This window comes from Aricia agestis, chromosome 9, assembly GCF_905147365.1.
Source record: "Aricia agestis chromosome 9, ilAriAges1.1, whole genome shotgun sequence".
Classification (NCBI taxonomy): domain Eukaryota; kingdom Metazoa; phylum Arthropoda; class Insecta; order Lepidoptera; family Lycaenidae; genus Aricia; species Aricia agestis.
In genome coordinates this window covers 5193479-5220321 of record NC_056414.1, presented here as the reverse complement: position 1 = coordinate 5220321, position 26843 = coordinate 5193479, and the positions used below count along the sequence as shown (strand labels likewise).

The 26843-nt window shown below is 38.8% G+C and overlaps 2 protein-coding genes and 1 non-coding gene across 3 annotated transcripts; all 3 read right to left on the bottom strand.

Annotated features, from left to right (window-relative positions):
- Positions 1–635: 635 nt before the first annotated feature.
- LOC121730396 (serine/arginine repetitive matrix protein 1-like) lies at positions 636–26400 on the bottom strand. Its single transcript, XM_042119421.1, has 7 exons — positions 26349–26400; positions 10590–10865; positions 4944–5158; positions 3443–3738; positions 2414–2619; positions 1604–1789; positions 636–949 (listed from the first exon to the last, which is right to left on the bottom strand). Exons 2-7 carry the CDS (start codon positions 10851–10853, stop codon positions 860–862), a joined length of 1257 nt encoding a protein of 418 aa, XP_041975355.1. The 5' UTR covers positions 10854–10865; positions 26349–26400; the 3' UTR covers positions 636–859.
- LOC121730790 lies at positions 7493–7616 on the bottom strand. Its single transcript, XR_006036150.1, has one exon. It is a non-coding gene; the product is annotated as a U4atac minor spliceosomal RNA (small nuclear RNA).
- Positions 12338–13100, bottom strand: LOC121730671. The gene is made up of 2 exons (XM_042119815.1): positions 12676–13100; positions 12338–12614 (listed from the first exon to the last, which is right to left on the bottom strand). The coding sequence occupies exons 1-2, from the start codon at positions 13098–13100 to the stop codon at positions 12338–12340; spliced, it is 702 nt and encodes a 233-aa protein (XP_041975749.1).
- Positions 26401–26843: the final 443 nt, after the last annotated feature.

Below are 26843 nucleotides of genomic sequence, written 5' to 3'. Positions count from 1 at the left end.
CGACAGCAAAGTTTATAACGCAACGCATATTACCTATATCAAAATATAATCAATATCAAATGTAACTTGACTAAAGATCCTGCCCATATTTCTGTACTAATAATTCTATGAGACTTAAACCACGACATCCCAGTTACAACAACTATTACCTACATCTACGAATACCTGAGAGAAACGGCCTTGCCTACACCAAAACAACAAAACTACGCTAAGACTAGAGATTCTGGAGGGATTTACTTATGGAAAATGGAAGAACTACCAGGCGTCAACTTGCGCCATGTTGTTACAAAATAGTGCTTTGGTTATTTTCAATTTGAAAATAGAACAACTTTATAATCAAAGTAGAACAATTTGAAATTGGAATTCGGAATAGTCGTTTGATTGTGAGTTTTTTTTTACAATTCCGGTAACTTTTTTATGGCTAATTAATATTCTTCTGTCTGTCAAGAAAGTCATGACAGGCGGGATTTTTTTTAAGAGAACTTTATTCATTCGAGTGTAATAAGCGTTCTCTGTGAAAATACAAAGAAAAATATACACCTTTTAAGCGTGATTACGTTTAGAAAATTTTCCCGCCTGTCATGACTTTCTTGACGTACCTACTATACGGAAAACTATGATTCTAGAAAGACATCAGCAACTTGGTTTTACGATATGAGTTATAAGTCGTAAGTATCGTAACCACGTTGCCTTTAGTAATCGTCGTTTGTGTAAATCGTCTGACACTTCCATAAAAACTAAGATCAACGAAAGAGTATTATCATATTTTATGTAGCATCATAAAATATCTAGGCGCAAGTTAAACGACATATCAAGGACTACAACATAAAACCTACAGTTTGGCAGGAGGGAGAGGTAGCTATAGGGAGTCGAGGCGGGTCCTCTGCACGGCGAGGAGAGCAGACTGCTGCTGCAGACTCTTGCGGAGGCCCTCCAGAGTTTGCAGCACCTGGAATTTGTTGACAATCGAACATTTACTTTTTTGTTCCCGATAATTTTGACCGACATTTTTGAGAAACTTTTTTTTAAAATCGAACGGTTACTTTTTTATTGAAAACAGTTTTCGACCACGGTTTATGAGCTTTTTTTAATAGATAGAATGTAAAGGAAAAAAAGTAATTGGTAAGCAATTATTGGTTAGTATTTTTTCATACTATTAAAATAATAAAAATTAAGTTAGAAATAGTCTTCTTTCTTGTAGGTGCTTGCATAAATATGCAAACAAGAAGACTTCTATGATAAAGTAAGTAATCATTTTATGATAATTTATGACTTATTTAATTAAAATATATTTAGTACACCAAAGAAAATGTATTTTTGATTACAGAAAATATTATTTTGACGACAAGAATTAAATATTGTATTTGGAAAATAACAGAAGACATTATAATGCTTCGATTGTAATAAATGCTTTAATAGCACTTAAACCACAAGTGCGCCTCCTCTGCCATTAGCTAAATCTATTAAGACATAGACCAATATGAAGATAAAAGATTTAATTATAAAATTTTCCTTTTGTTATGGTTAGCTGACACACTTTTCAAAAGGAAGAACTTGGTAATAAACTTCCAAAGTGCATAGGATCATTGACGGGAAAACTTACCTCATTTCTCGCGTAAGCCTTGCGTTTGGGCGGCTCGGAGTGGGGGCGGTCGGCGGGGGCGGGCGGGGGCGCGGCGAGGGGGGAGCGGCGCGCGGGGGCGGCGGCGCGGCGGGGGGGCTCGGGGGAGTTCGCGCGCATGAAGTTAGTGAGGTGAGTGCGTTCCGGACTGCGCCGGGGGACCTCCACCTGGTGGTACCAATGAGTTATGACATGAGATACGTACTATGAGAGAAGTTGATTCCTAGACAGCTGATAGACCTACGTCATTTGGTCGGCGCGTGTCAGTCAATAACTGTGATGACTGATCAGTCGGATGGGTCTGACTTAACCCATCAATCCCCAAGTCGCAGCCGGCTGCCGCATAACAATTGAAAATCTATTGTGTCTGCGATACCCACGATGGAGTTGCTACCGCGACCAAATTACTTAGGTCCGCCATCTGCCTCAACTTCTCTGATAGTCCATTAAGTTCGTTCTTAGTGCCGATTGAATTTTTTTTTCATCGCTCACTGTGAAAATATTAATGACAGTATGGCGTTGAACCAACTAGTTGTAATTTTTTACTACTAAATTGAAGTTACTTTCCATCGGTGACAAGTGAAAAAAACTTAGTCAGCACTAAGATCCAGGTAAAAAACTCTATAGTCTGAATGGACTGAAATGTGTTGACCATCACAAGATGAATACGAATATGATTTATGAAGGAGCAAAGTGCAGTTGGACGTATTGCTCAGACAAATGTAGAGGAACTTTTTACCAGCCATCTATTGGACTTACCAAACCACCTAATATATAAACTTAAATAAGCACCTCGGTGGCTCTGAGCTCCCTCACTCGGGGGTTGTGGGGGGGTTCCAGGGGGGCTCTGGACACCGTGACGAGGAGCTTCTCCGCCTCCCGGATCAGTTCCCGGTACTTCCTCTCCGCCTCCCGGTCGGCCTCCAGCAGGGGGTCGCGCTCTCTGACGGGGGGAGCGGAAGGCGCGTGCCGACGGCGATGACGGGGTGGCGTTGCCCCTGGAAAGTGTTCTATGTATTAATATGCGCTCCGGTTATATAGGACTAATTATAGTTTATAAAAGAATGTAATATGATTTTGTTACTGACTCTACAACTTGGGAGTGGGTTGGCCAAGAAGACTTCTTAGTTCTATGCACTGTTTGTTCAATACGGTATAGGCGTAAAAGTGTTTATTTGAAATCTTTTTTTTTATTATTATTTTTTATTGCTCCTAGTATACAGGGTGTAACAAAAATAAGTGATAATACTTTAGGATGTGTACGTGTTCCTTGTAGAGAGTTCACTGTGAAAGTAGCAGCGCTGAAAGACCAACATTTTTTTCCACTTTTGTATGGGGAAACTCGTGACGCTCGGGCCCTTGCCCATACAAATGTGAAAAAAAAATTTGGTCTTTCAGCGCTGCGACTTTCACAGTGAACTCTCTGCAAGGAACAAGTACACACCCTAAAGTATTATCACTTATTTTTGTTACACACTGTATAAATTACTTACGTAAATTATTTAATTACTTCCTGTAGAAAGTAGAGACCCTTAAACAGTATAGGACATCCATTAAAGATCGAACAACTTAAAAGCAATTATTATAGACCATAAATAAATCTCTCTAGTCTACGTTGCGCCTTGATTGATAGCCGGTAGGCTATCGATAGACATTTATAGCACGCCAATTATTGCCATCGTCTATATACAATGACATAAGAAACACTGTCTATATAACACAACGTGTAACCGGGAAAGCATAAGTACTAAAGTCATGTTAATTCTGAAAGAACCATTGTCTTTTGAGGAAAGAATTTATCATCATCAACTAGCAACCGACCTGCAGATCTCGGCGGCCTCCGCGGCGGTCGGCGGCGCCTCGCGCGTCTTCTCCCGTGATTCCCCGTATCATCGTCCTCATCTCCCCCATCTAGCCCCGTGTCCCCATCCGAGTCTATATCCGCGTCTGACAATATCGCCGTCTCCCTTCCACGTATCTTCCCTCTCTCTCGGCACTCCTCGTCGCTGGACACGCCGCGGTAGTAGCGGTACGGCTCCGGGGAGAGACGCGGGGAGAGATGCGGGGAAAGATGTGGGGAGAGATGTGGGGACAGGTGCGGAGAGAGATGCGGTGACCTGAAAAAGTAATTGAACAATAATGTAAAATTTTTCATCTAGTAATGAGAAAATAGATTTTAAAATAACGAGAAGTAACGTAAGGACTAAAGTTTCAGTTTTTGTTACAACGGAAAAAACTTTCTTAAGGAGAAAATTGGAAAAGCTAACCTAGACTGTTGGACAGGGAGAATAACCGTAAAGTACCTATATGTTTTTTCGTTAAATTAGGACTAAATATAAAATAGGTTCCGCGTGGTGCGCCATCTATAATAATTGTATAGCAAAGGCATTATAATATGCCTTCAATTGCTTATGTAATATAAGCAACGTTCGTTCTAGATCAGCTTAAAGCTGATTCTTGCACTACTGAACCTTCTCTATGCACTCGGACCTAGTATAATGCAGAAAATATTGTCGCTGCTTGCAATTTTTATAGCATGCTCTTATACTGTATACTTTGTCCTAAATGCTGTGTGTCTCTCAAATCTTAAATGGTAATCTCACATTGCATTACCTACAGGTTACAAAATCTATACCTACTTATATAGCTGAAGAGTTTGTTTGTTTGAACGCGATAATCTCAGGAACTATATTAGACCGCTTTCAAAAATCAATGTATAGCTAAGATGTCCCTGAGTGCTAAAGACTAACTCCCTTACTAATAAACGTTGTACCTATACCTAAGCTTTGAATAGTTATACAGTGTTTTGTTCCTGTCACACAAGTGACATTTTTAATGGATTGAAGAAGACAAAACACTGTATAACTATTCAAAGCTTATACAGCGTTTATTAGTAAAGGGGTATGTATGTACCACGGGCGGAGCCGCGGCGGACCACTAGTTAATTTATAATGCGTAATACGGATAGGATGTTCTGTATCGAGGGTTGTAAAGGTCGAGGCTGACAGTGTCGTGAAAGTAAAATAAAGGTCACGTGGGTCTGCCACGCTTTACGTCACGTGACATCAGAAAAAGATGGTAAGGTCGAGTGAGACGTAATTTATTCCTTCTTCATTAACAGACTAAAAATAAGACAGATTAAAAATAATGGACGTTTGAAAAACTATGATGGTAGATTACTACTCGTACTAAGATTACCTGACGGAGAGTAACTACTTCCCTCATACTAATGAGGGAAGTAGTTCCTCTCCCCCCGTCCAACCATCATGGTTTGACAGGTTTGTACAGATCGCTTGACGGAGAGGAACTACTGAACTCGTACCTATATCTACAATGCGAGTCCAGCGAATATGGTGCATGGTGCAGCTGCGGCGTCGGCGCCGGCACCTGCAGCGACTGCTGGTGTAGGATGCCGGGCCGCCTGCGAGCTGGCGACGTCGCACCCAGCCACGGGTTGGTCCTGATCCGACACCGCGGACGGGGCGACGGGGTCGCGCAGACCGGCTCGCATTGACGGGTTACGCTGGCTCGACGTTGCTGGAATGAGAAACGGTAGGTTAGAGTTGATTTACCTCTTTTTTTAAATAAAGTTAGGGGGCAAACGAACAAGTGGGTCACCTGTTGGAAAGCAACTACCGTCGCCCATGGACAAAGTAAATTGACTACGCTAATCTTGTAGTTAGAGAACCCGAGCAGGTACTACGAAAGTTTTTGGCAGGTTCATAAAACGAAAAGTTGACGCGAAAAGGTATAATATAGGTAATATTATAATAAGGAATTGCATTCCCGCAATTCCGCAGGATCCCGTTTCCGGGATGATTCCAATATGAAGAGCAGTGTTTTTAACCTTTGGGTCGCGTACCCCGGAGGTCGCGATGCTTCTGCACATGAGTCGCCACTCGAGAGAGGTCGAGAGAACTATTTCAAAATGAAATATATTTCTTACAGACTGATATATTATGTATAGACTTAGACAAATACATGAACAGCCAAAATCGGGCTTCTACCATGTAAATCACTGGTAGAACACAATAACAGATTTCCTGAGAATAGGTCACTACGACTGTAAATAATAAAGTGATTAAAACATATAAATATCTCGATTTTCGAAAAAAGTATTTCTAAATACTAACGATTTTAACGAGCGCAGCGTTTCAGATCCTTAATTTTTCTTTTTTTTACATGAATTTTCCTAGGCCGAGACTAAGCCCGGGCGCGCACTAGCGGCCATCGAAAGTATGGTGTGGTTTCATACTAAGGTGATTATCTCGATGGCCGCTAGTGCGCGCCCGGGGTAAAATAACAAATAATTTAAGATATTAATTTATTTTATCTTTACTATAATATCCCCATCTGTTACCTCGTGAGTCGTGAGTGTCGTGACGTTAAACGGCAGAGCCAATTTTGATAAAAATTATGCATGGATAGACTGAAGTCTAAGAAAGTTGCGGGCAAGTTCTTGTAAATAAATAAATAATTATGATTTCTCGTTACAATAATTATGTACCATCGAGGAAATTGATTCCTAGGCAGTTGACAGACCAATTTAAATTGCTCAGATCATGTCAATTCAATGTAAATAGTGATCTGTCGGTTGGGTTTGACGCAACGCGACCAAACTACGTAGGTCTCCCATCTGCCTAGAAATCAAGTTCTCTGATAGTACATGAGCGACCACATTATTATTATAGTTATATGTTTCCTGACACCCAATATAAAACTCGGTGAGCTCTGAAACAGTATATTTGACGGACGCAAATGGATATGCCAACATTGTGAGAGTGCTAATATTAAAAGTGGTAAAATGTTTGCCCTCAGCGCCGAGCCCTCGGATGCGAACGCCCCAAGTTTATCTTATAAAAGCTTTTAAGACTGATAGTAGGTATTTTAAGGTTACTTATAATAACTACAGCAATAGAGAAAAATTTATTATCATTACTTAATTTGTTATTTTAGTCTGACAGACCGGTGGTAGGCAACGTAGTTTCTTCGTTCGACTTTTAAAAAGTGTATCATGATACCCATTTTGAATAAAAAGATATTTTGTTATTTATTTATTTATTTAATTCATCCTAAATCCTAATAAGCGGTCTTCAGAAGTAGATTTATGTTTTCGAGAGTATTGTAAACTATGTAGGTATGTAGGAAGTCTAGAGCCTAAACTGGGTATTATCAGTGTTTATAGTAGATAGATTTGATACAGCAAAGCAGTGTAGTGTTTATTTATTTTTTTAGCCTCCACATAACTGTACTTCACTTAATGTTCTTAAAATGACACAAAATTTACTTATTTTATGAGTACATGCTGTACGGTCTCGGCAAGCAGTCCAGGTACTCGTATAAATGATAATTGATAATTTTAGAAATTAGAATTTAATGAATATTTGTAGCTGACTCGGCAAACTTAGTTTTCTCATAATATATAATATACGTGGGAGCGCCATGCTTCGGCACGAATGGCCCGGCTCGACCTGAGAAATACAACGTTCTCACAGAAAACCGGCGTGAAACAGCGCTTGCGCTTGTTTCGCCGAGTGAGTGAGTTTACCGGAGGCCCAATCCCCTACCCTATTCCCTTCCCTACCCTCCCCTATTCCCTCCCCATCCCTACCCTCCCCTATTACCCTATTCCCTCTTAAAAGGCCGGCAACGCACCTGTAGCTCTTTTGATGCTGCGAGTGTCCATGGGCGACGGAAGTTGCTTTCCATCATGTGACCCGTTTGCTCGTTTGCCCCCTTATCACATAAAATAATAATAATAATTTTTACGTCATTTTGCTCGAGAATTTTACATGTTAGATATTGTACCAGCAGTTGTTTTCAGTCCTGTAGGTACCGACTACCGTAGGAGCCCTCTATGAAGTAAGAGGGCTGTACAAAAATTGCGTCCGGACTCCCTTGCGGCAGCCGGACGCGGGTAGTTTCAATGGGTTGTCAGCATCAGTGCTCTCACTTTACGATCACTGCGCACTATGCTCCCCGAGACAAGGAAGTCAATAAATAAAGAAGAAAGGTTGGGTCCTACTAGTAACCTCGTGTAGGAACACCGATAGCGCGATGTAGAGGTACCGGCAGCGCCATCTGTTGGCGTACATGGGAAGTATAGGCTAGGCTAGACCTGTGTTTGATCGAGTTTACTATAATAGTAAGTGAATGGATAGTCAAGTACCAAAGGAAGTTGAGAGGCCTTTTACATAAGTGATTCGAAGCATAAGTTAGTAAGTGAGGTATGTAGACGCCAGACGGCTATCTAATATTATCATGCAGTTGCAACTTGCACAATATTATGTCAAGATCAAATATAAATTAATTCCTGGAAGTTCGAATATTCATTTAATAAGGTAATTTCGTACTTACAAACTTTCTTAATCCTTGCAGATTATTATAAGCAGCTTAAAATATCGAAAATATGAAAGAGCACGTCCATTGTTTCATTCAATTTGGTACAAAAATTATGGAGACTTTGATTCTCCGAATCTAAAATTAGATCAAAGTTAAACAAACTAAACTGTTTAAAAATGGAACATCGACACAAAAAACCTTTTTTTACGAAAAAACCTTTTCAGCGAATTAAGCTTTTCTCAACTCTTCCTCGAGGAAAAATTCTACACCCAAGCGGGCTCCTAATAGAATAAGTAAATAAACCTTAAAACCTGTGGAAATTCGCCTTATTTCATCTCGAGGAAGGCTTTTTAGGCCGCCATTAAATTGGGAAGATAAATTACTAATGAAAGCGGACAGGAAAATGGGCGGAAAGGACAGGACAGTACGACCAATGTCAATTTGATCCGGTCTAGTTAATTAATAAACCCGATACAGACAGAATCGATACGCAACATTTTTAAAGTTATACCTCCGGTGGAATGGAAAATCCTATTTTCTAAGTTTTGTATTTCCTAAGTTTTGTAGTGTAAAGCAAATTAGACTAATTATTATTATTAGACTTACAAATTCATTTTGCGGCTCATCTGATTGGTAAGTCTGCCGACCCATGACTTAGAGGATTATTATTTTAAATGTTCCACTTTGTTTTTAAATTACTTTAAAGCAACATGCATTTTTTTGGAGATACATTATGATATGAGCTATCGCAAATGTAATCTTTTTCTTGGCTTGATGCAAAATTCTCGATGCAAGATGCAAAATATTATTTTAGGGAACTTTTTGTAGACCAAGAGAACCTTAGAAGTCAGAACCGTATTTATAGGATGAAAAGCATGGACCAATGTATAATTCGTCCATAATGGTACTGATACAATACAATAGTGATTGATGGTGGTAAAAGAATTAAATACATATGAGCTTTTCGACTTTACCGCAGATTACAGAAAACAGAACAGAACAAAACATTTCAAGCTTATTAGTTCCCGTTTAATATGCCAATACTACACCATAACCTTGTGGGAAATGTTAATTGATCTGATAAGGGTTAGGGGATTTACCTCAGAATGTCAACTATGTCATATAACGACATACTATAGCGTTGAAGCCTGATACTGCCAGCACTTACTCGCGACTTAATGTGAAGGCAGCCTTAAGGTCAATTGTTGTTAGAAAGTAGTTTTAGGGACTTTTTTCCTCTGCTTTTTTTACGCCTGATAAACTGAGGATTCCGAAATTGTGACATTGTGTTTGCTAAATCACTTGGAGGATTGAGGAGGAGGCGTTTAGTAAAGTTACATTCGATAAAACATGTTACTTGGCCAAGTGTGTCACGAGACTATCACCGTGACGCCAACATTATATTTAGGGCCTGTTTCATCACTTCCTAATAAAGTGCCGGATATGCTATCCACAACTTATCTGACAGATACTCCATATTCTGCGACTGTTTCACCACTTCCTGATAAGTAACGGATAGGCTATCCACAACTTAACTTGATAGATAGAATATGGAGTATCTGTCAAATAACTTATGGATAACCTATCCGGCACTTATCAGGAAGTGGTGAAACAGGCCCTTGATCGCTAATATAGGACGATAGCAAATAAAAATTTAGTGCCTGTTATAACTTTTAAGTCACTTTAAAAGTAGGTATGCAAATCTTTTTAAATTAAACATAAAAAAAATATATCCACAGCCGAATATATAACCTCCTCATTTTTTGGAAGTCGGTTAAAAATGTAACAGGGTGAGCGTACTGCTTGTGGAAAATCAAGGCGAAAAACCACCAGTCGATCGTGATTAAGTTAAGAAAACTTACTTCAACGCCTACGCTACAGTCTACTCCAACCTACTCTCAACACATAGTCTGAAACTTAATAAGTTACTATACAACGCAAAACCGATTGCCTCCGACAGTTTTCTAACTTCTATTTCTTTTTCCACTCGCTCCAATACCGGCAGTAATTGATTTTATTTGCCAGTAAAGAAATGCGGTTTGAAAGCTCTGAATGTATTGCATTTAAAGCGTGAGTTTTATGTCCGTTTACTTTTAACACGGATTTTATTTTATCAGTCTTGAGGATCGTTTCATTTTAATTAGTTAATTTAACATAAGGTAAAATCCTAATATTATAAATGCGAAGTATTTCTGTTTGTCTGTTATAGGCATCTTCACGCCGAAACCGCTGAACCGATTTACATGAAATTAGGTATGGAAATACTTGGGAGACTGGAAAGGAAATATAATTATTTCTGTTGCGGAAAAATGTACGGTTTCCACGCGACCAACGAGTTTCTGTGCAACGGAGTTCCGGGCAGCGGAAATAAACATTATTTGATGTTTCAGTCAGTTACACAAGGGATTCCCTCAGATGACTTCTCAGACTTGAAAAAGAATAAAAATATCTACCTACTTTTGGCTCATGATAAAGGTGTGTCGTCGGTTGCGCGAGTGGCGGCGGCGGGGCCACGAGCGGCGCGGAAAGCGGCATGTAAACGTGGTCCGCTCTAGTGAAACGCCGGGCGACGTCCCTTCAGTGGAGTAGCCGGAATTAAACGCTTATAAGAGACAGCAATTCCTACCTTTGGCTCATGATAAAGGTGTGTAGTCGGTGGCGCGGGTGGCGGCGGCGGGGCCACGAGCGGCGCGGAAAGCGGCGTGAGCGTCGTCCGCTCTAGCACGACGCCGGGCGAGGTCCCGTCAGTGGAGTAGCCGGTGCTGTAGGCGCTCTCGGGGGACGACAGCGGCGGGGCCACGCTGGCGGGGGGCGGGGACTTCTTCTGTTTCCGCTTCTTCGCCCGCCCCAGCTGCGCCTCCATCCATGACTTGAGCCGCGCGCCCAGCATGCTGACGGACACCTGCAATATTTTAAAATGAAGTTTTGTCATGCAGTTTTTTTTGTATCGCCAAGCAGTGAGTTGGCTGTTAATAATGAGGCGGAGAAATGTGAAACTCCATAAACGGCAATAATAAATGTGTGTTTTGATTTTGGCCAAGCGCCAATACAGCCTTTTAGCTATGATACACAGAAACAGAAATATCAAAGTAACGACACCGTGTGTTCTATAAAAAAAAAAAAAATAATACCCCCCACACTGGTTTCGGTGACGGTGGCCGGTTTCATTAAAACCAGGTCAGGTACGCAGGAGTAATTTTATAGTGCCCAAGTGTGTGCGCAGTACACAAGAGCACTCTCTATTCCTTTACTCTCATAACCCAGTGGGACGGAATACCGACACGACTGGCGAGAGATCAGGCGCAGGACCGACTTTTTACATGCCCATCCGACGCATGGATCATCTTACTTGTCAGACAATCAGGTGATCAGCCTGCATTGTCCTAACCAAATATATAAATAACATGTTTCCAACATGGGAATCGAACCCACGACCTCCCAGTCAAAAGCCACGCTCTTAACCACTCCAATGGACCACGGAGGCGTTCATATAAAAAATATTATGTAATCGACGACTACGGCCTACGGGTACCAACTGATCATAATTTAAAGTTAAATGTAAAACACTTTTTTATGGAAATGCTATATACACCGTTGTTGTTATGTGCATTAGACGTAATACTATGTGTGATTATGTGATTTTAGTTTTAAGGCGATAATGTACATGATGTGGTAGTACTTATTAAATAAATAAATAAATAAACTGATTTCGTGAATGAGCGAGCTGATGTTGATGATCTATGGCTGTAAACATTTTTTCGGTTATGTCAGCTTTATAAATCTAAAAAAAGGTACGCTATTCTAGCGAATAGCGATACGACATTTTTATCTAGCCTAGTACTAGATCTAAAAATGTGCAATCGCGAGAAAAGCGTGCCTTTTTGTAGCTCCTAATTTTTCGTCGAGGGTTAACAAAACTCATAATACCATCATAATATCATCAATAATATCCGAGTTTGTCAGAGAATTAATCAATCTAAGTCAATCATCTTGTCACCTTTTCTTTTTTTTACGTAGAGAAATATCCCATTGCGGATATGTGAGACTCGCCGCGGGCAAAGATGGTGTATGCCGCGGCCCTACCCACTAAAACTCTACGGTGCTCCTAGCCGCCGCTTCCTGACGAAGTCGCGGGAACTTTACGACACCACAACTTCATCAGCAGACGTCTGCTTAGTGGGCTGCAGACTCTTCTCGATGGGAGCGTTTTACTCGCTCCCCAGGCCGAGCAGAGGCCCCAATTGGGGGCTTGCTTCTAGGCCATTCCACTGCGTTTTGTCGCGAAGCGTAGGAGCACACTGCACATCGCGACCCTCTCGGGGACTCAGTGCAATGGGCGACGGCATCCCCATACCGCCGCCCTGAGCATCCCGGTTATGGCGGGACGTTGTTGTCGCCATTGTTGGCACGACGTCTTCGCCTTGGCCGTCTTCTGGGGTCGAGCGCCTCCCTTTCTCTTATGCGCTCGGCCTCCTCTTTGGCGGAGATAACTTCTTCGGCGAAGTCTTCCACCGCTTTCCAGTCCGGGTCGCCACGCAGCAAGGCTCGCACCAATGCTGGCAGCGTGATGTCAGGTCCGATTGCGGCCGTTAGGGCCGCGCGTTGTTCAATCCAGGAGGGGCAGGCCGTCACGGTGTGATCAGCCGTATCCCTGTCCGCGTCACAATGGTGACAGCGTGTATTATACCGAAGCACCCGTGCCCGGTCAGCACCTGCATGAGGCGTAACGAGAGTGCGCCTCACGCAGGTGCTGACCGGGCTTCCTGTCGAGCCATTCCTTGAGTACCGGGCGAATCGCCAGCACCAAGTCTACGCTGACTTGCGGGTTCTCTAGCCGCTCCCTCCACATTTCAATAGCCGTCTCTCTAGCGTCATTCCTCCACCGACGTACGACGTCCAGTGGGAGGTTGCTGCCACCCTCGCGGGCTTCTGCGCAACGCCAGAAAACGTCAGCGAAGGCACGCGCGTCTATATCCCAAGGGAAGGCTCCCACGAGCAGGCATGCCGCATCTTTAGATATTGTGCGGTAGCCACGGACGGCTCGGGTAGTCATCATCCTTTGTAGCCGGTTCTCTTGCTGCAGATGGTCTGCCCAGATCGGAGCCCCATACATGACCATGGAGCGCACGACCCCCATATACAATCGCCGGCAGCTAAGGCTCGGGCCCCCGAGGTTCGGGAGCAACGAGGCCAAGGCTCCGGCGGACTTCGCTACCTTCGTCTGGAGCTTCTTGAAGTGTCCTTAAATGAACTTAAATGTCCATCGGCTATCTAGGACGAGACCCAGATACGTCATAGATGGTGTGACGTTAATCTGGGTCCCACCGACTATAATCGCCAATCCAGGGGGTGGAGAGTGCCTTGGCCCGTGAAAGCATATGGCTTCGGACTTCTCCAGCGCCACCTTTAGACCCAGAGCTCGGATCTTCCGTACGGTCTGAGCGACACCTGCCGTTGCAAGGATGACGGCCTCTCTGTATGATTTTGCACGGGTGACGGTGCAGGTATCGTCAGCGTAACATACTTCTTCCACGCCGGGTAGATTGGCGCCCGAAAGAAATCATCTTGTCACCTAAGTCGTCAATAAATCTGCACTTAACTGACGTTAATCTCAACTTTACCAAAGTATAACTTAAGTACGGCAATAAACTAGATTGACTCTAGCATTATTAACTTTACTCGTGTCGCGAGACTTTACTTATTCATATTTGAATATGAGGGAAAACTTTCATAATAACATATTCACTGTGGCATACTATCGTATCCTATAAATGACTTACTGACTTCAAAAGTATTTTTATTTTTTTTTATTTTTTTTTTAAATATTACTTTTGTTTTTTCCTTAAAAGTCGATTTTAATTTTTTTTTGTTATTATTTATGTAACAGATATTATCTGGGAGAGTGCAGCGAGCCCTTGTATATCCCACAATCTGTACATTTTGTGGTACACTTTATGGAAAAACTATCACGCCTATTGATTTGTGCTTTAACATAGTAATTTTTATTTATATGTAGAATGTAGATGCGTTATCATCAGCCAGTCAAGGTTTTTTATATGTAGATGTATTATTATTAATCAGTCACGGCGTGACGACGCCACAAAAGCTCGGCTTGTAGCTAGTAAGTATTTTATACCTGAAGTGTAAACTTCTAAACTTAATAACTTTAACGCACCTACACCAAAGTAAACATAGAGTCTACGCGAAAGCCGCAAAAGTGGCAATCCAAGAAATCCGAGGGTGAAGCCATGTAAAATTCAAAAGAAACATAAACAAAGACCTCAGAAAACATTTATGTTAAACAAAAAACATGAGCAACGTGATTGTTCCCGCCCGCCCTGCGCCCTGCGCCGCCCTATGAAACCCTTTGAACAAAACAAAGGAACGTCATAAACTTGTCATAAAAGTTTTACCGTGTCATCTTCAGAGTTGTTACCTCTTCGTTACCCACGTGAAGTTATATTAATGATTTAATTTCGTACTGGAATTTTCGATTGAATATGAGTGGATTTCAGTTTCATGTTGTAAGAAGCGACCATGCACTAGAAGAAATGAAACGAACGAATTCTGTATCTTAATACATACAGAATTCGTTCGTTTCATTTCGTCTTTTCGTCTAGCTGCTAAATGTTAAATAATTTCTTTTGTAAAAAGCCGTAGGAAATTAAGCTGAAGATAAATATTTTATCGTTTTAATATCTATTCCTGTGGGTTTTTAAAAAATATTATTAGATCTTTTTTGGTTACTAATTGCTACTAAGTTGTATAATGGGCTGAAAGTAGAAACATGATCAATTTAAAATTTTCAAGGCAAATTCAGTCTTCAAGTCGTAACTCAAACTTTAACGAAGTTCCAGACAAATAATAATTTAAACGTGGATGTAGATAAAATTGAAATTTTATATTTATTGCCAGTTTTTAATAACGGAGCTGAAAAATTCATGGTTTTCGTTTTCCGTCAGTCCATGAATAAATTATCTTAACCGTTAATATTGAAATCCGCTGTCCAGTAAATTTACTTTGCAGTTAATCAAAAAGTATACGAAACTATATAGCTTTAATACGTGGAAATTGGAATTATTCGTCGTTCGATATTTTGCATTTCAGAGATGAATTGTTGAGAAGAAAGATTGCAAACAATAGCACTTTTCTTATGAATGTAAACGTAATTTATGTAATATCAATTGAAATAAAAACGGTTTAATTGATAAGTTCAATCAATAGCAGAAGTTGGTGGAATTCAAAACTTAAGCTATGAATACATTAAAGAATACATGGGTAAAAACTAAAAACTTATGCGTATTTCAATTTTCAGCAAAAAAATAAAAAACAAAATAAATAAATAAGTAACACAGACTGTGTTATAAAGTAACCTAAGTACATCTACCTTAAATATTCAAGCGCAGTTTAAGTCTTGTTTTGTTGGCAATAATAGCCATCAGCATAATGTAACAGGCCCAACGATAGACGGTAGATAATGTCTCCCCCGGTGTCATGTTTCAAAGAACATTCCTTGACAAATCCGGCTTATCGCATTTCGACCCTATTACGAAATAAATAGGGCACAAAAGTGGAAAACTCAGATAATCCTGACTGTACCTCCACTCGTAAAACAAACGTAGGCCACGTTTTGTCTTTCATTACAGTAAGTCGGCCTGTGTATTTGATTATCTAAATTCTTGGGCTTTTTGCTACCGCAGATAAGAATTATTTTTTGGCCGTAAGTGTCTATGTAGAGTACAAGAGGTAAAATGTTGAGATGTAAATTATTAAGGAGAAAAAAGACTCGACGAAAATTCGACAATGAAAAGTTAATTTCTACGGTTCAACAATTGTGCCTCAAAAATTTCAGATAATGAAAACGTACCTATTGTGAAGATCAATTGTATCCCCCTCACCTTCTATAAAACCATCGTAGCATGATGAAAACTCTCTTTTGTTCTCTTGTCTAAAACAAGATAATAATCTTATATCTTTAAACGAGCAATTCTTGTATATATGTATAATATACAGGGTGTAACAAAAATAAGTGATAATACTTTAGAGTGTGTATGTGTTCCTTATAGAGAGTTCATTGTGAAAGTAGCAGCGTTAAAACACATACACACCCTAAAGTATTATCACTTATTTTTGTTACACCTTGTATATAATTGGAATCTCGGAATCGGCTCCAACGATTTTCATGAAATTTAGTATATAGGGGGTTTCGGGGGCGATAAATCGATAAGCTAGGAATCATTTTTAGAAAATGTCATTTTATTCGTGTTTTATCGAATACCGAGCAAAGCTCGGTCAAATAGCTAGTATCGATATTAACTATGAAAAAAAATATCCGTAAAAAAGTTACAAAATATAATATTATCCTAATATAACCCTTACAAATCCTATAACACTTTACCCTCAAATATTTACGAAACTGATCTTATTCCTTCTCTAAATCAATTTGCCGTCGATACAATCAATTATTCTCACAAGCTCGCGCCCTCAGCCCTTAGGGAATGTTTAGGGCCGTAGGGAAAGGCTGTTTAGGGCTGAAAAGACGAATGAAGGCTCACTCAAGGGTGCGAACTCGCGACTAATATCGGCAATGCATTACTTAACCACTTTTGCGATTGGGTCATGAATATCCCGACTCCTGAAGAGATGCGGTGGATTTAAAGATGTTTAGTTTTTTATCCGATTGTAAAATGCGGGTTGTGTTTTATGCACGGCTACAACGATTTTGGTTAAGTTTTTATTTATTTTAAAAGCTGGTATAATATAATCCACCCTGTTCTATAGTTAACTATAGAACAGGGTAGATTGTAGATTTTATAACATTAAAGCGTCTCCCAGACAGACGCGGCCTGCGGCGGCGGTGGCGGTGGCGGTCAGTTGGATGACTTGAGAGTTCTAGGAACGACACAGGCATACGCGGCCACGCGTATAAGTCATCCAACTGACCGCCACCGCCACCGCCACCGCAGGCCGCGTCTGTCTGGGAGATGCTTTATGCACATACTAAGTACAGACAGCTTGTTAAAATTTTTCACAGTAGAAGCCTACGGAATACTTAAAATATATTCAAAGCATTTTCTTACATTTCGGAATACTCTGTTGAGCATAACTGAAATAAAAAATAAAATCGGAGAAAAAACTCATTAACAAAGAAAAAAGTTACAGACGAAAACTCGGCGATAGGAAAAGCAAAACTTTTTCAGTCCGCGTTCTGCAGCAAGCCTTTATTAATTTAAGCCTACTTTTTAGGTTTATTAACTAAAGTTCTACAAAGGAAATCTTTCAGTTCGTCTGAACTCTACTGATTGTTAAACCTGCATAAAATAACTGCACTATTTAAGGTTAAAGGAATAGAATCTACGAAATTATTGTTCATACTTAATAATAAATGTTTCTCATCATTTGAAGAGTATTAAAAAGATTTTGGGCAACATTTTATTTTAGGTTTTGTTGATTAGTATATACTGTATAGTTATAACGACACGATGGTGAAGACGGCTACTAGAATAAAATCACAAAGAATGTAAAAACAAAATAGGGTTTCGTAAACTCATGTTCTTTAATCGCCAAGCATCAAGATTAGTTGTTCCTTTGAGACATTTAACTGTGGCACTCTTGTGACAGATCGTTAAAAACGACAGTAAAACGCTAGAGTTAACAGCACTAATAAACGTAATTTGGGGTTAAATTGAAACAGACAAGTGACGCAACACAGAAAAGGTTTTTATGAAAAAAAAATTAGGAGTTAAGCATCAAAATAACAATGTTGTCGTAACATTATGTAAAAGATATGTATGAAATTATTATAACTCCGTGAATTTGTTGTTTTCATGGTAGATTTCCTGAAAACTGAAAACTGTACTTATTAATAAAGTCATGATAAACTGATACCAAATCACAAGTGGTTCTAAACAGAGTAAAGAAAATGCATTGTAACGTTGTACGTTACACGTATTAAAATATATTATTATAATGCTCCATACAAGGTGTAACATAACTAAGTGATAACGAAATAAAAAAGTTTAGGGTGTGTATGTGCCCTGTTAAAGTAGCAGTAAGCTCTAGAAGAGTAACTTTTTTTACTTTTGTGACTAAATTTTTGACGTTAGGGCGTTTGCCCATGTTGCGGTAGGTTCTATCGTACCCGCAACTCTGCCTGAGCGATGAGTGGAGCACCATGGGGTTTTAGTGGGTAGACTACAGGAGTTCGACATACCCCGGCCGATATCCCCAATTTGCCGGGGATACGTAAAGCATTTCCCTATATTAAAAAAAAGGGCGTTTGCCCATACAAATCGCAAAAACAATTCGCTCTGTCACGCTGCTACTTTCACAGTGAACCTATGTAAGTTATACAAACACATCCTAAACTCTAAAGTATCATCACTTTTATACGATTATCACCCATATTAGTGAAAGTCTAGTGATCAAAACAATCTCAATTTTACAACACTAATCCATAATATATCGCCTATCGTATTTGGCAAAGTTCACTGACCCCTACCTCCTAAGCTGAGATAATCCAGGAACCCTTCGCATCGGCTTATCGTGGACTCCTTCATTAGAATTCTGCTCCTTATAGGCCCATTTTGCTTACAGACTTATAATATGTTTAATGTGTCTTTTGGAACTTTAATTAATTTAATAAAGCAAAGGTATTTGAAAAGATAAAACCGGCCAAAGGCGAGTCTAAAGCGCACCCAAGGGTTACGTACCAAATGGCTAAAAGGATCACCAATAAATTATTTAATTGAAGAAACTGACTGACTGATGACTGAGCGAGATCACCTGTGAGAGGCAGATAGACGGACAAATTAGTCTTTAGACTTACTATAATAGTATTCCGTTTCTACCCTTCGAGTATCTATGGACCCTAAAAATAATTCAACATAACTAATGATATTTATATTTCAAAAAGGTTGGCAGTATTAATTTCGTATGTATGTATTAATATATTAATTTCGTATGTATATTGTATGTATTATAATCTCCTAACCTATTAGTTATAATAGGAAATCGAACGAAATCACACAATACTCGTTGAGTAAGCGAATCAGCGAATCATGTTTGGAATCAAATAACATCCATTATAGCCGAAAAGATATCCAATATCCGAGTTGGGTAAACAATTCCACGTAATAAGAGAAATACCAGAAGAGAGCCATCATCACAAACGTCTTTATGTCGACGACGTGATGAGAGAAAACTCGAAATTCCACAAGAAATAGGCTCATGTAAAATGATGCCAAGTTGCTGGGACTGGCACAGTCAGATCAGATCAAAAATGTGAGCCAAGCTTACTCTACACGCCCTCTACAAAGAAACTCTTCAAATACATCATCCAATTTCTATTAGCATACGTCATAATTATTATTATGACAGCTCTACACTTGCTTCATTAAATAATAATAATATTATGATTATTGATTTGTATAGAAAAATAATAAGCAAAAAGTGTCTAATCTAGGGTGTAAGCACAGATTAGTATTTGGTGTAAGTTAAGCTAATATTCATGTAGCTTTTTGAAGTTACATTAATTATTTGGCTTTTCAAATGTTTTCGAACTTTATGATTAAGTACGTAAAACTCATACTCATTGTTTGTCTTATGCGAAGTGCTACCGTGCCCCCAGCTTGAATTAGATCTTCAATACAGGGTTTTCTAACAACACTTTCTTACGTTTCGTCGAAATGTACACGAAACGTTCTTACGTTTCGTGTACATTTCAGGACGTGGAGGACTTATTAGTATGCGCCACAGAACGGTAGGTCAAATCTGGTCCCTCCTGAATTTAATCCAAGCGATTAACTGACGACAACGGGCGCTCTCAATTTACAAAATTCTGCAAATTACTTTGTGACATCTGTGTCACAGGAACTGTACCTACCTTAAGGCATAATAAAAGGCAAACTATGTGCTTTCATAACAAGTTGTGTTAATGTGTTTTGAGTTCAGTTGTCCTATAAAATTTTGCCAAGTTAGTTTATGTGGCTTAAGCATAATTAAGTAACCGATCAGATTATTACAGCTATGATCCGTATATTTCTGTTATTTATGAGCTGAATCATCCACCCTGAATCATACCATATCATAACCCTATGAAGTCTCTGACAAAACTTAATTAGCACTTATAGTACGCACATACCATGAGTCCCAGAAAAGGACATAGGATACTTTTTATTCCAACAAAACGTACGGTTCCCGCGCGATAAACAAATGTTGGTGCAAAGGGTTACGGGCGTCGTCTAGTTGTGAATAAGGTAAGGATTACCGAACAAATATTATGATTAATAAGATAACAGAACATCGAGAGAGGATTCCAGCGAAATCGATAATCCACTTAGGCCGGTGATTGGCAATCAATCTGCCCAGCGACCAATTACAGCCTTAATGAATGTGCAGCTACTGTCTACTGTGTCTGGACACTGCCACAGTATAATACAGTACATCTGACTTTACTAGATCGCCTGAACTGAATCGGGAAATAAGCTTGATTTTAAATAAGTTAAAGTGGGAAAATACTGTAAAGTCATGTAATCGAGTAATCCAGTTTATATTATGTTGAGTGAGTTATTTTTCAAGGAGACGTCATTTACTATACTGCATGATTTTTATTCTCTGACAGTATACTATGTCGTCGATTGATAGCGTAGCTTATACGTAGGGTTGCAGACGTCCCGTATTTCCCGGGATGTCCCGTATTTTAGGCATAGTTTAAAATGTCCCGGCGGGACTGACTCTGTCCCGGATTTGAAGCGTACTTTGTTTTTTTCATTATGAAATCGATCCAAATATTCACACATGCAAAGTTCGTTAAACGTACTGCCCCCCTAGACAAGTGGCAAAACGCTAACGCTAGCGCTAACGCTAACGCTACAAAATGTATGGATTTGACATTAGTATTCGCTAGCGAAGCGATGACTTATGTCAAATCGCATACATTTAGTAGCGTTAGCGCTAGCGTTAGCGTTTGCGTTTTGCCACTTGTCTAGGGGGGGTTTACATTTCTGACTCGGCTAGCCCTCGCAAAGTCGTAACTCGTGGCCTAGCCGTCATTACTCATTGCTTACTGTTTAGAGACAGACGTTGCGTAAATATAAAATACGTAATTTTGTTTTTCATTTAACCATTTGTCCCTTATAGGGTGAAAAAAAAATCTGGCAAACCTACTTATACATGCGATTATAATGCATAGTTAAAATTTAAAACTACACAGTGCATGCAGCATGCTGGTTAAGCTATACAAAGATGAAATAAATATCCTTGTCTATCAAGTGAATTTACCAACTCGAAAGTCGAAACAAACTATGAGGAATCAAAATTATTGTACCCTAGTTACAAGTGCTAAAAAGTGTTAATTTTGAAGTCCCGAAAAAATCTATCTTAAATTTTTTATAGTCTCGATGTTCCTGAGTTTCTGTCCTTGGCATCGTACTTTAAAACGGATAAATAAATACTGACTTTCAACAGACAATTAAAAATGAGGAATGCAAATGAAATTCATCAATAATTGAACCCAAACGGGACAAACAGTGCCAGCCGGACCGTAAATGGGACATCAACGTAATTGACTTATATTCGTCGCTCAAACTCAAAAGCTATCCTCATTATTTTCGTAATTTGTTGTTTAATTGTTTGTTGTTTTAATTATTATTAAAATATCATTATTTTATTTGTTTTAACTTTTAAGGTTTTTAGGGAAAAGCGAATTCACGCATTGTGATATCATAGGAGTGAAATTATATTATAAAAATTCCTCTTAAAGTATAATGATATTATGCTAGAGATTTTACCGTAACATAATACTAAAAATACCAAATACGCACACAGACATCATAAAATATTTTCATTCAATACTCCTTAGAAACTTGAAGTCACATATTATGTACGTAGCTGTCAATTGTTCCTGCTAACCCCACATTAATTGTTTGCGCGAACGACTCCCTCTGTATGTGCAAAAATCTTCAAAGTTTGCGCAAAAGTAATTTAAACTTCCACGGTCCAGTCGACGTTGGTGAGTACGTGTTAGTAGGTTAAGTAGACACAGAGCTCACGCTGCCACTACTGAATTAAATATGTAATGTTTTAATGGCTGACAACTTTTTGTTCACACATATTATAATATTAAAGTTAACATTTTGCTCACATGTACAGATGTAACAAAACAAGGTACTTCAGGGTGCGTATGAGATATGACTCCCTATAGAGTTCACTGTGAAAGTAGCAGTGCTGAAAGAATATCTTTTTTTACTTTTGTAGGGGTTTCATAACGCTTGGGCGCTTGCCCATACATTACATCACAAAAAAATGGCTCTTTCAGCGTACTTTCACAGAGAATTCTATTAAGGTGATGTCGCGTTAAAGTAAAAAATTGTTTTGGATATGTTTTAGATCACTTGTTTTGTTTTGTTGTTTTCTATGAGAGGCCTCTCATAGAAAACAAGAAATGGAACATCAATAAATGGAAAGGGCGTAAGCGTCAAAATGGTTTTTGTTGCGTAATTTAAAAAACATTTATATTTCATATAAGCTATGGGCAAATTATAGTGTATTCTTGAACTAATCTATGTACGGAAGCTTAAATCAGTCTCCTCTGTTGGCAAAATTAGAATCCCTGTTTTTATAGAGGTATTTTTGATTATTAATCTGTATTATAAAAGTTGACCAATCGTGTTATGCTATGGGTATTTCAAAGATAAAAACATGATGAATACTGACAATGAACTTTAAATTATCAAGGCGTCACCTTAAGTGACACATATACACCCTAAACTTAAAGTATTAATATCACTTTGATTTGTTATAGCCGTTATAACCTATATATTATTTGAGTTTAAAGTTGTTTTCACGGCCAAACTGGGGCAAATCTTTGCAACAGATTATCAAAATGAAATTTAAAATTTGAAGGGCGTAAGACTTGGCACAGAGTCAGATCTATTCCCCAGTTTAACGTTTAAAAAAGTTTCGAAGAGCTAAGCTTTTTAAATGTAAAGTCTTTAAGGAAAACCTAACGCAAACACTCCGAACAATACAAAGATATTTTCTTTTGAAATGTTACTTCGACATTACGAGGAAAATACTGTTAGAAAATCCTATGGCGATACAAATAGCGCTACAGTCCTGCAACGAAGTTTTCTTAGTCAAAAAAATATAGTACACCTATATTTTATACAGGGTGTAAAAACAAAGTGATAGAGTTCACTGTAAAAGTAGCAGCGCTGAAAAATCATTTCTTTTGTGATTTGTATAGGCAAGCACCCGAGCGTCGCGCGTCGTGAATTTTCCCATACGAAAGCAAAAAAGTACTATTTCATCGCTACTACTTTTACAGTAAACTCTATACATATAGGGGCCCCACACACACCCTAAAGTATTATGATTTATGACTTAGTTTTATTACACCCTGTATACCATAGCTGAAATCAATCACGTGGGTTTCGGTCAAATTGAGTACAACACCTCGCTCTGTCAGAAGATATTCCGTTGTGGCCACCGCACAATATCCTCATATTGGTGACCCTCGACAGAACAGGCCTCCTTCATCATCATCATACGCCCCTATTAAAACTCCCAGAGCTCAATAAATCAATAGCTTATTTAACTCTATGAAACTATGTTAAGCCAACTTTAGACGCGAACTGCGCCGGATATATCCGGGTGCCGGATATGAACTCGCTCGCGAACTTATCCGGCACCGATAATGAGTTTTCCAATATAGAGCTTACGTTTGACAAATTATCTTCTGTCGAGAACTTGCGCCGTCACCAGCATACATAATTTGTTGAAGAGCGTTAACGTCGTGTAGCTTTTGTCACGAAAACGTCAATGAAAGGACAAGATTCAGGGGGGTGAGCCAAAATTTTTTGGTTTTCGCTTCGTTATAGAATCGCCGATGACAATGTATGGAATTGACATAAGCGTTCGTTAACATACATTTTGATGGGCGATTCTATAACGAAGCGAAAACGAAAAAGTTTCGGCTAAATGGCCAGGAGTGGCAAACGCTAGTTCTTTTTCAGAAAAAAGTCATAGTATATATGCATTATAATCTTTAAAATGGAAGAGGTAGGAGGTAGTAGGAACTGATAATAATAAAATTATAGGAGATACGCCACTGCTATTCACTATCTTAATTAGTAATAATTGCTATTATAGAGTGCTATATTTATTAATTGATAGGTACAAGCTTTATAACTCGTAGACTCAAAACAATAATATTAAGTGCATTTGTCAATGATCATCAAATACTAAATACATTTTCATTTCTCTTTAATTAAAACATTCTTCTCAGAAAGTGCATTTATATAAGCAAAATAAAACCGCATCCATCGCTATCTTCTCTGAAGTAGGTTAAATATTATTAAAAAGTATTTTAATCAAAAAGTTAATACAAGAATTTATGGTCTATAAGAAATGGCAGTATTACGGGGAAAAATTGAAGAATGGGTGGAATGGGGTAAACGGTTCCACCATAAAAGATCCCATTAAGATTTATTGTTCGTGTGACGGATTCTTGAGAAGGAATAAGGATTAAGGGACGTAGTGGACGAATTATTGCGACATAACTTCTGTGTATAGGCGCCGTAAAATGCTTTATACTTATATGACATTTAACACGTTTCAGTAGTTAGAAGTAAGTTCTAAATCTTAATTTCAAATTCTTCTTTTTAGCTATACCAAAATAGTACTATAATTAAACGAAAGTATGTACGTTTTTTGTCATTTTTTTTAATGAAATAAGGGGGCAAACGAGCAAACGGTCACCTGATGGAAAACAACATCCGTCGCCCATGGACACTCGCAGCATCAGAAGGTAGGGAAGGGAAGGGAATAGGAGAGGGCAGGGAAGGGAATAGGGTAGGGGATTGGGCCTTCGGTAAGCTCACTCACTCGGCGAAACACAGCGCAAGCGCTGTTTCACGCCGGTTTTCTGTGAGAACGTGATATTTCTCCGGTCGAGCCGGCCCATTCGTGCCGAAGCATGGCTCTCCCACGTATAAAATCGTGGGATTCTGTATATTAATACATACAGAATTCGTTCGTTTCATTTCGTCTAGCTACTGCATGGCTCTCCCACGTGTTTCCTCCGTAGTATTTCTCCCTAAAACCAATGATCTGGTTTTGATGTGTTTCAAATATTATTATATTGAATCTCAAAAAAGTACGTTTCTCAAACGATGAACGAATATTCGACCAACTCAAGCAAAATAAGGAAAATGAAAGCAAACGGAATCTAGAAGATAATCTTGATTCTTGATATCACAATTTGATACATCCAGTTTTCCTGTTATGTAACATGTCCTTGCAAGTCTGAAAAGTTAGATTAAATCACTTGCATTTTATAAAATGTTCGTGATCATTTTAAAAATATTGAGCACATAGTATTTAAATAAAATACATATGCAATATTTTATCAGCCTGTTAGTATGAAAGTGCTCTTCACTTTTTTCATCGCGTATTCACAAGTATTTTACTGTTTAATTATGTTTTTAATATGAAAAATATTAACATACTGAATCAGAAAATTATATTAAACTATGTTATTTGTATTAAAAAACGTATTTCATCTACCACAGATAACAATAAACTTTTATAACGTCTTAATCGAATATTTTAATGAGATTAACACAGAATCATGCCTGGAAAGTATAATAATGCTGATACCTTACAAGTATGCATATAAAATGAGGACGAACTCTCAGACAGTAGGTAATTGCAGCCGTTTTCAGGTCTAGACTTTAGATAGGCGTCTTGTGTAGGCTACAAACAAAATGCCTTGGGCATTGTCACGCGGCGGTTTCGAGAGACATAAACGGCTAAAAGATGTTTCAGATAAAAATCGTGGGTACTTAGTTATAAGTTGGCTAGTATAATTATTTCTATAAATGTTTAAGAATTCATGGCTAAATAATAATAAAAATATAATAATCGGTAGATATACTTAATAACAGTAATTGTAACAAAACATTATAGACAACTACCTACTTACGCGGTGCGATAAATCTTTAGAAATCTCTAATTTAATTTAAAGTTTCGACTGCCATAACAAAATTCACGATGAAAAACGTAGAGTATACAAACCTGAGGCAATTTTCACAGTTTTTTAACTGAAAATCACGCAGAATTTTCGTATCGAGGACACTTCAATAATTAAGCACACTTCAGGCTATTTATACGTGACATTTCAGTGAATAATCTGTATTTAGAACCCTTCGTTCGGTCGGAAAACCTTACAGGGGCAGTGGGCTATCGAACGCATCCCGACACGTGCGGGTAAATATTACGTTTTATCTCAAATTATGAATGAAAAACTATGCAAAATCTTTCAAATATTCATTCTGTATTAATATTAGGTGGATATAAATGAATGGATGGATGGATAACTTACATAGGCGCGTTGTGTTGTTGTTGTGAGTGTGTCGCGGCATGCCGGCTCTCGCGACACGCGCCGGCACGGCACTGCCGCACGCACGCGCCGTCCGCCCTCCACGCTCCGCCCGCCCTCGGACGTAGGGCTGTGTGGTGTGATGTTATTTGCGTTGAATAATGCATATCGAAGACGTTTAATAAATAATGCGTAACTATGAAGGTGTTGATGAATAGCTGATATAAAAAAATAATGGAAGTAAGACTTACAGTTTTGTTTATGAAACATTTCAATAGCGTCTTTTATAGTTTGTGCGTTTTATGATGATATGCGTGACACATTATAATTGACAATAGTAGGGAAGTTACCTAACAAAAATTAATCGATAGTTTAAAAATATCGAATCACTTCGTAAAGGAATTGCAATCGAAATTATCGATTTCGTACTGACATTTCAGTGGTGCCGGCGATTTAAGATGGCCGCCCTTTTTTATCGATTTGATTTCGATTCAACCG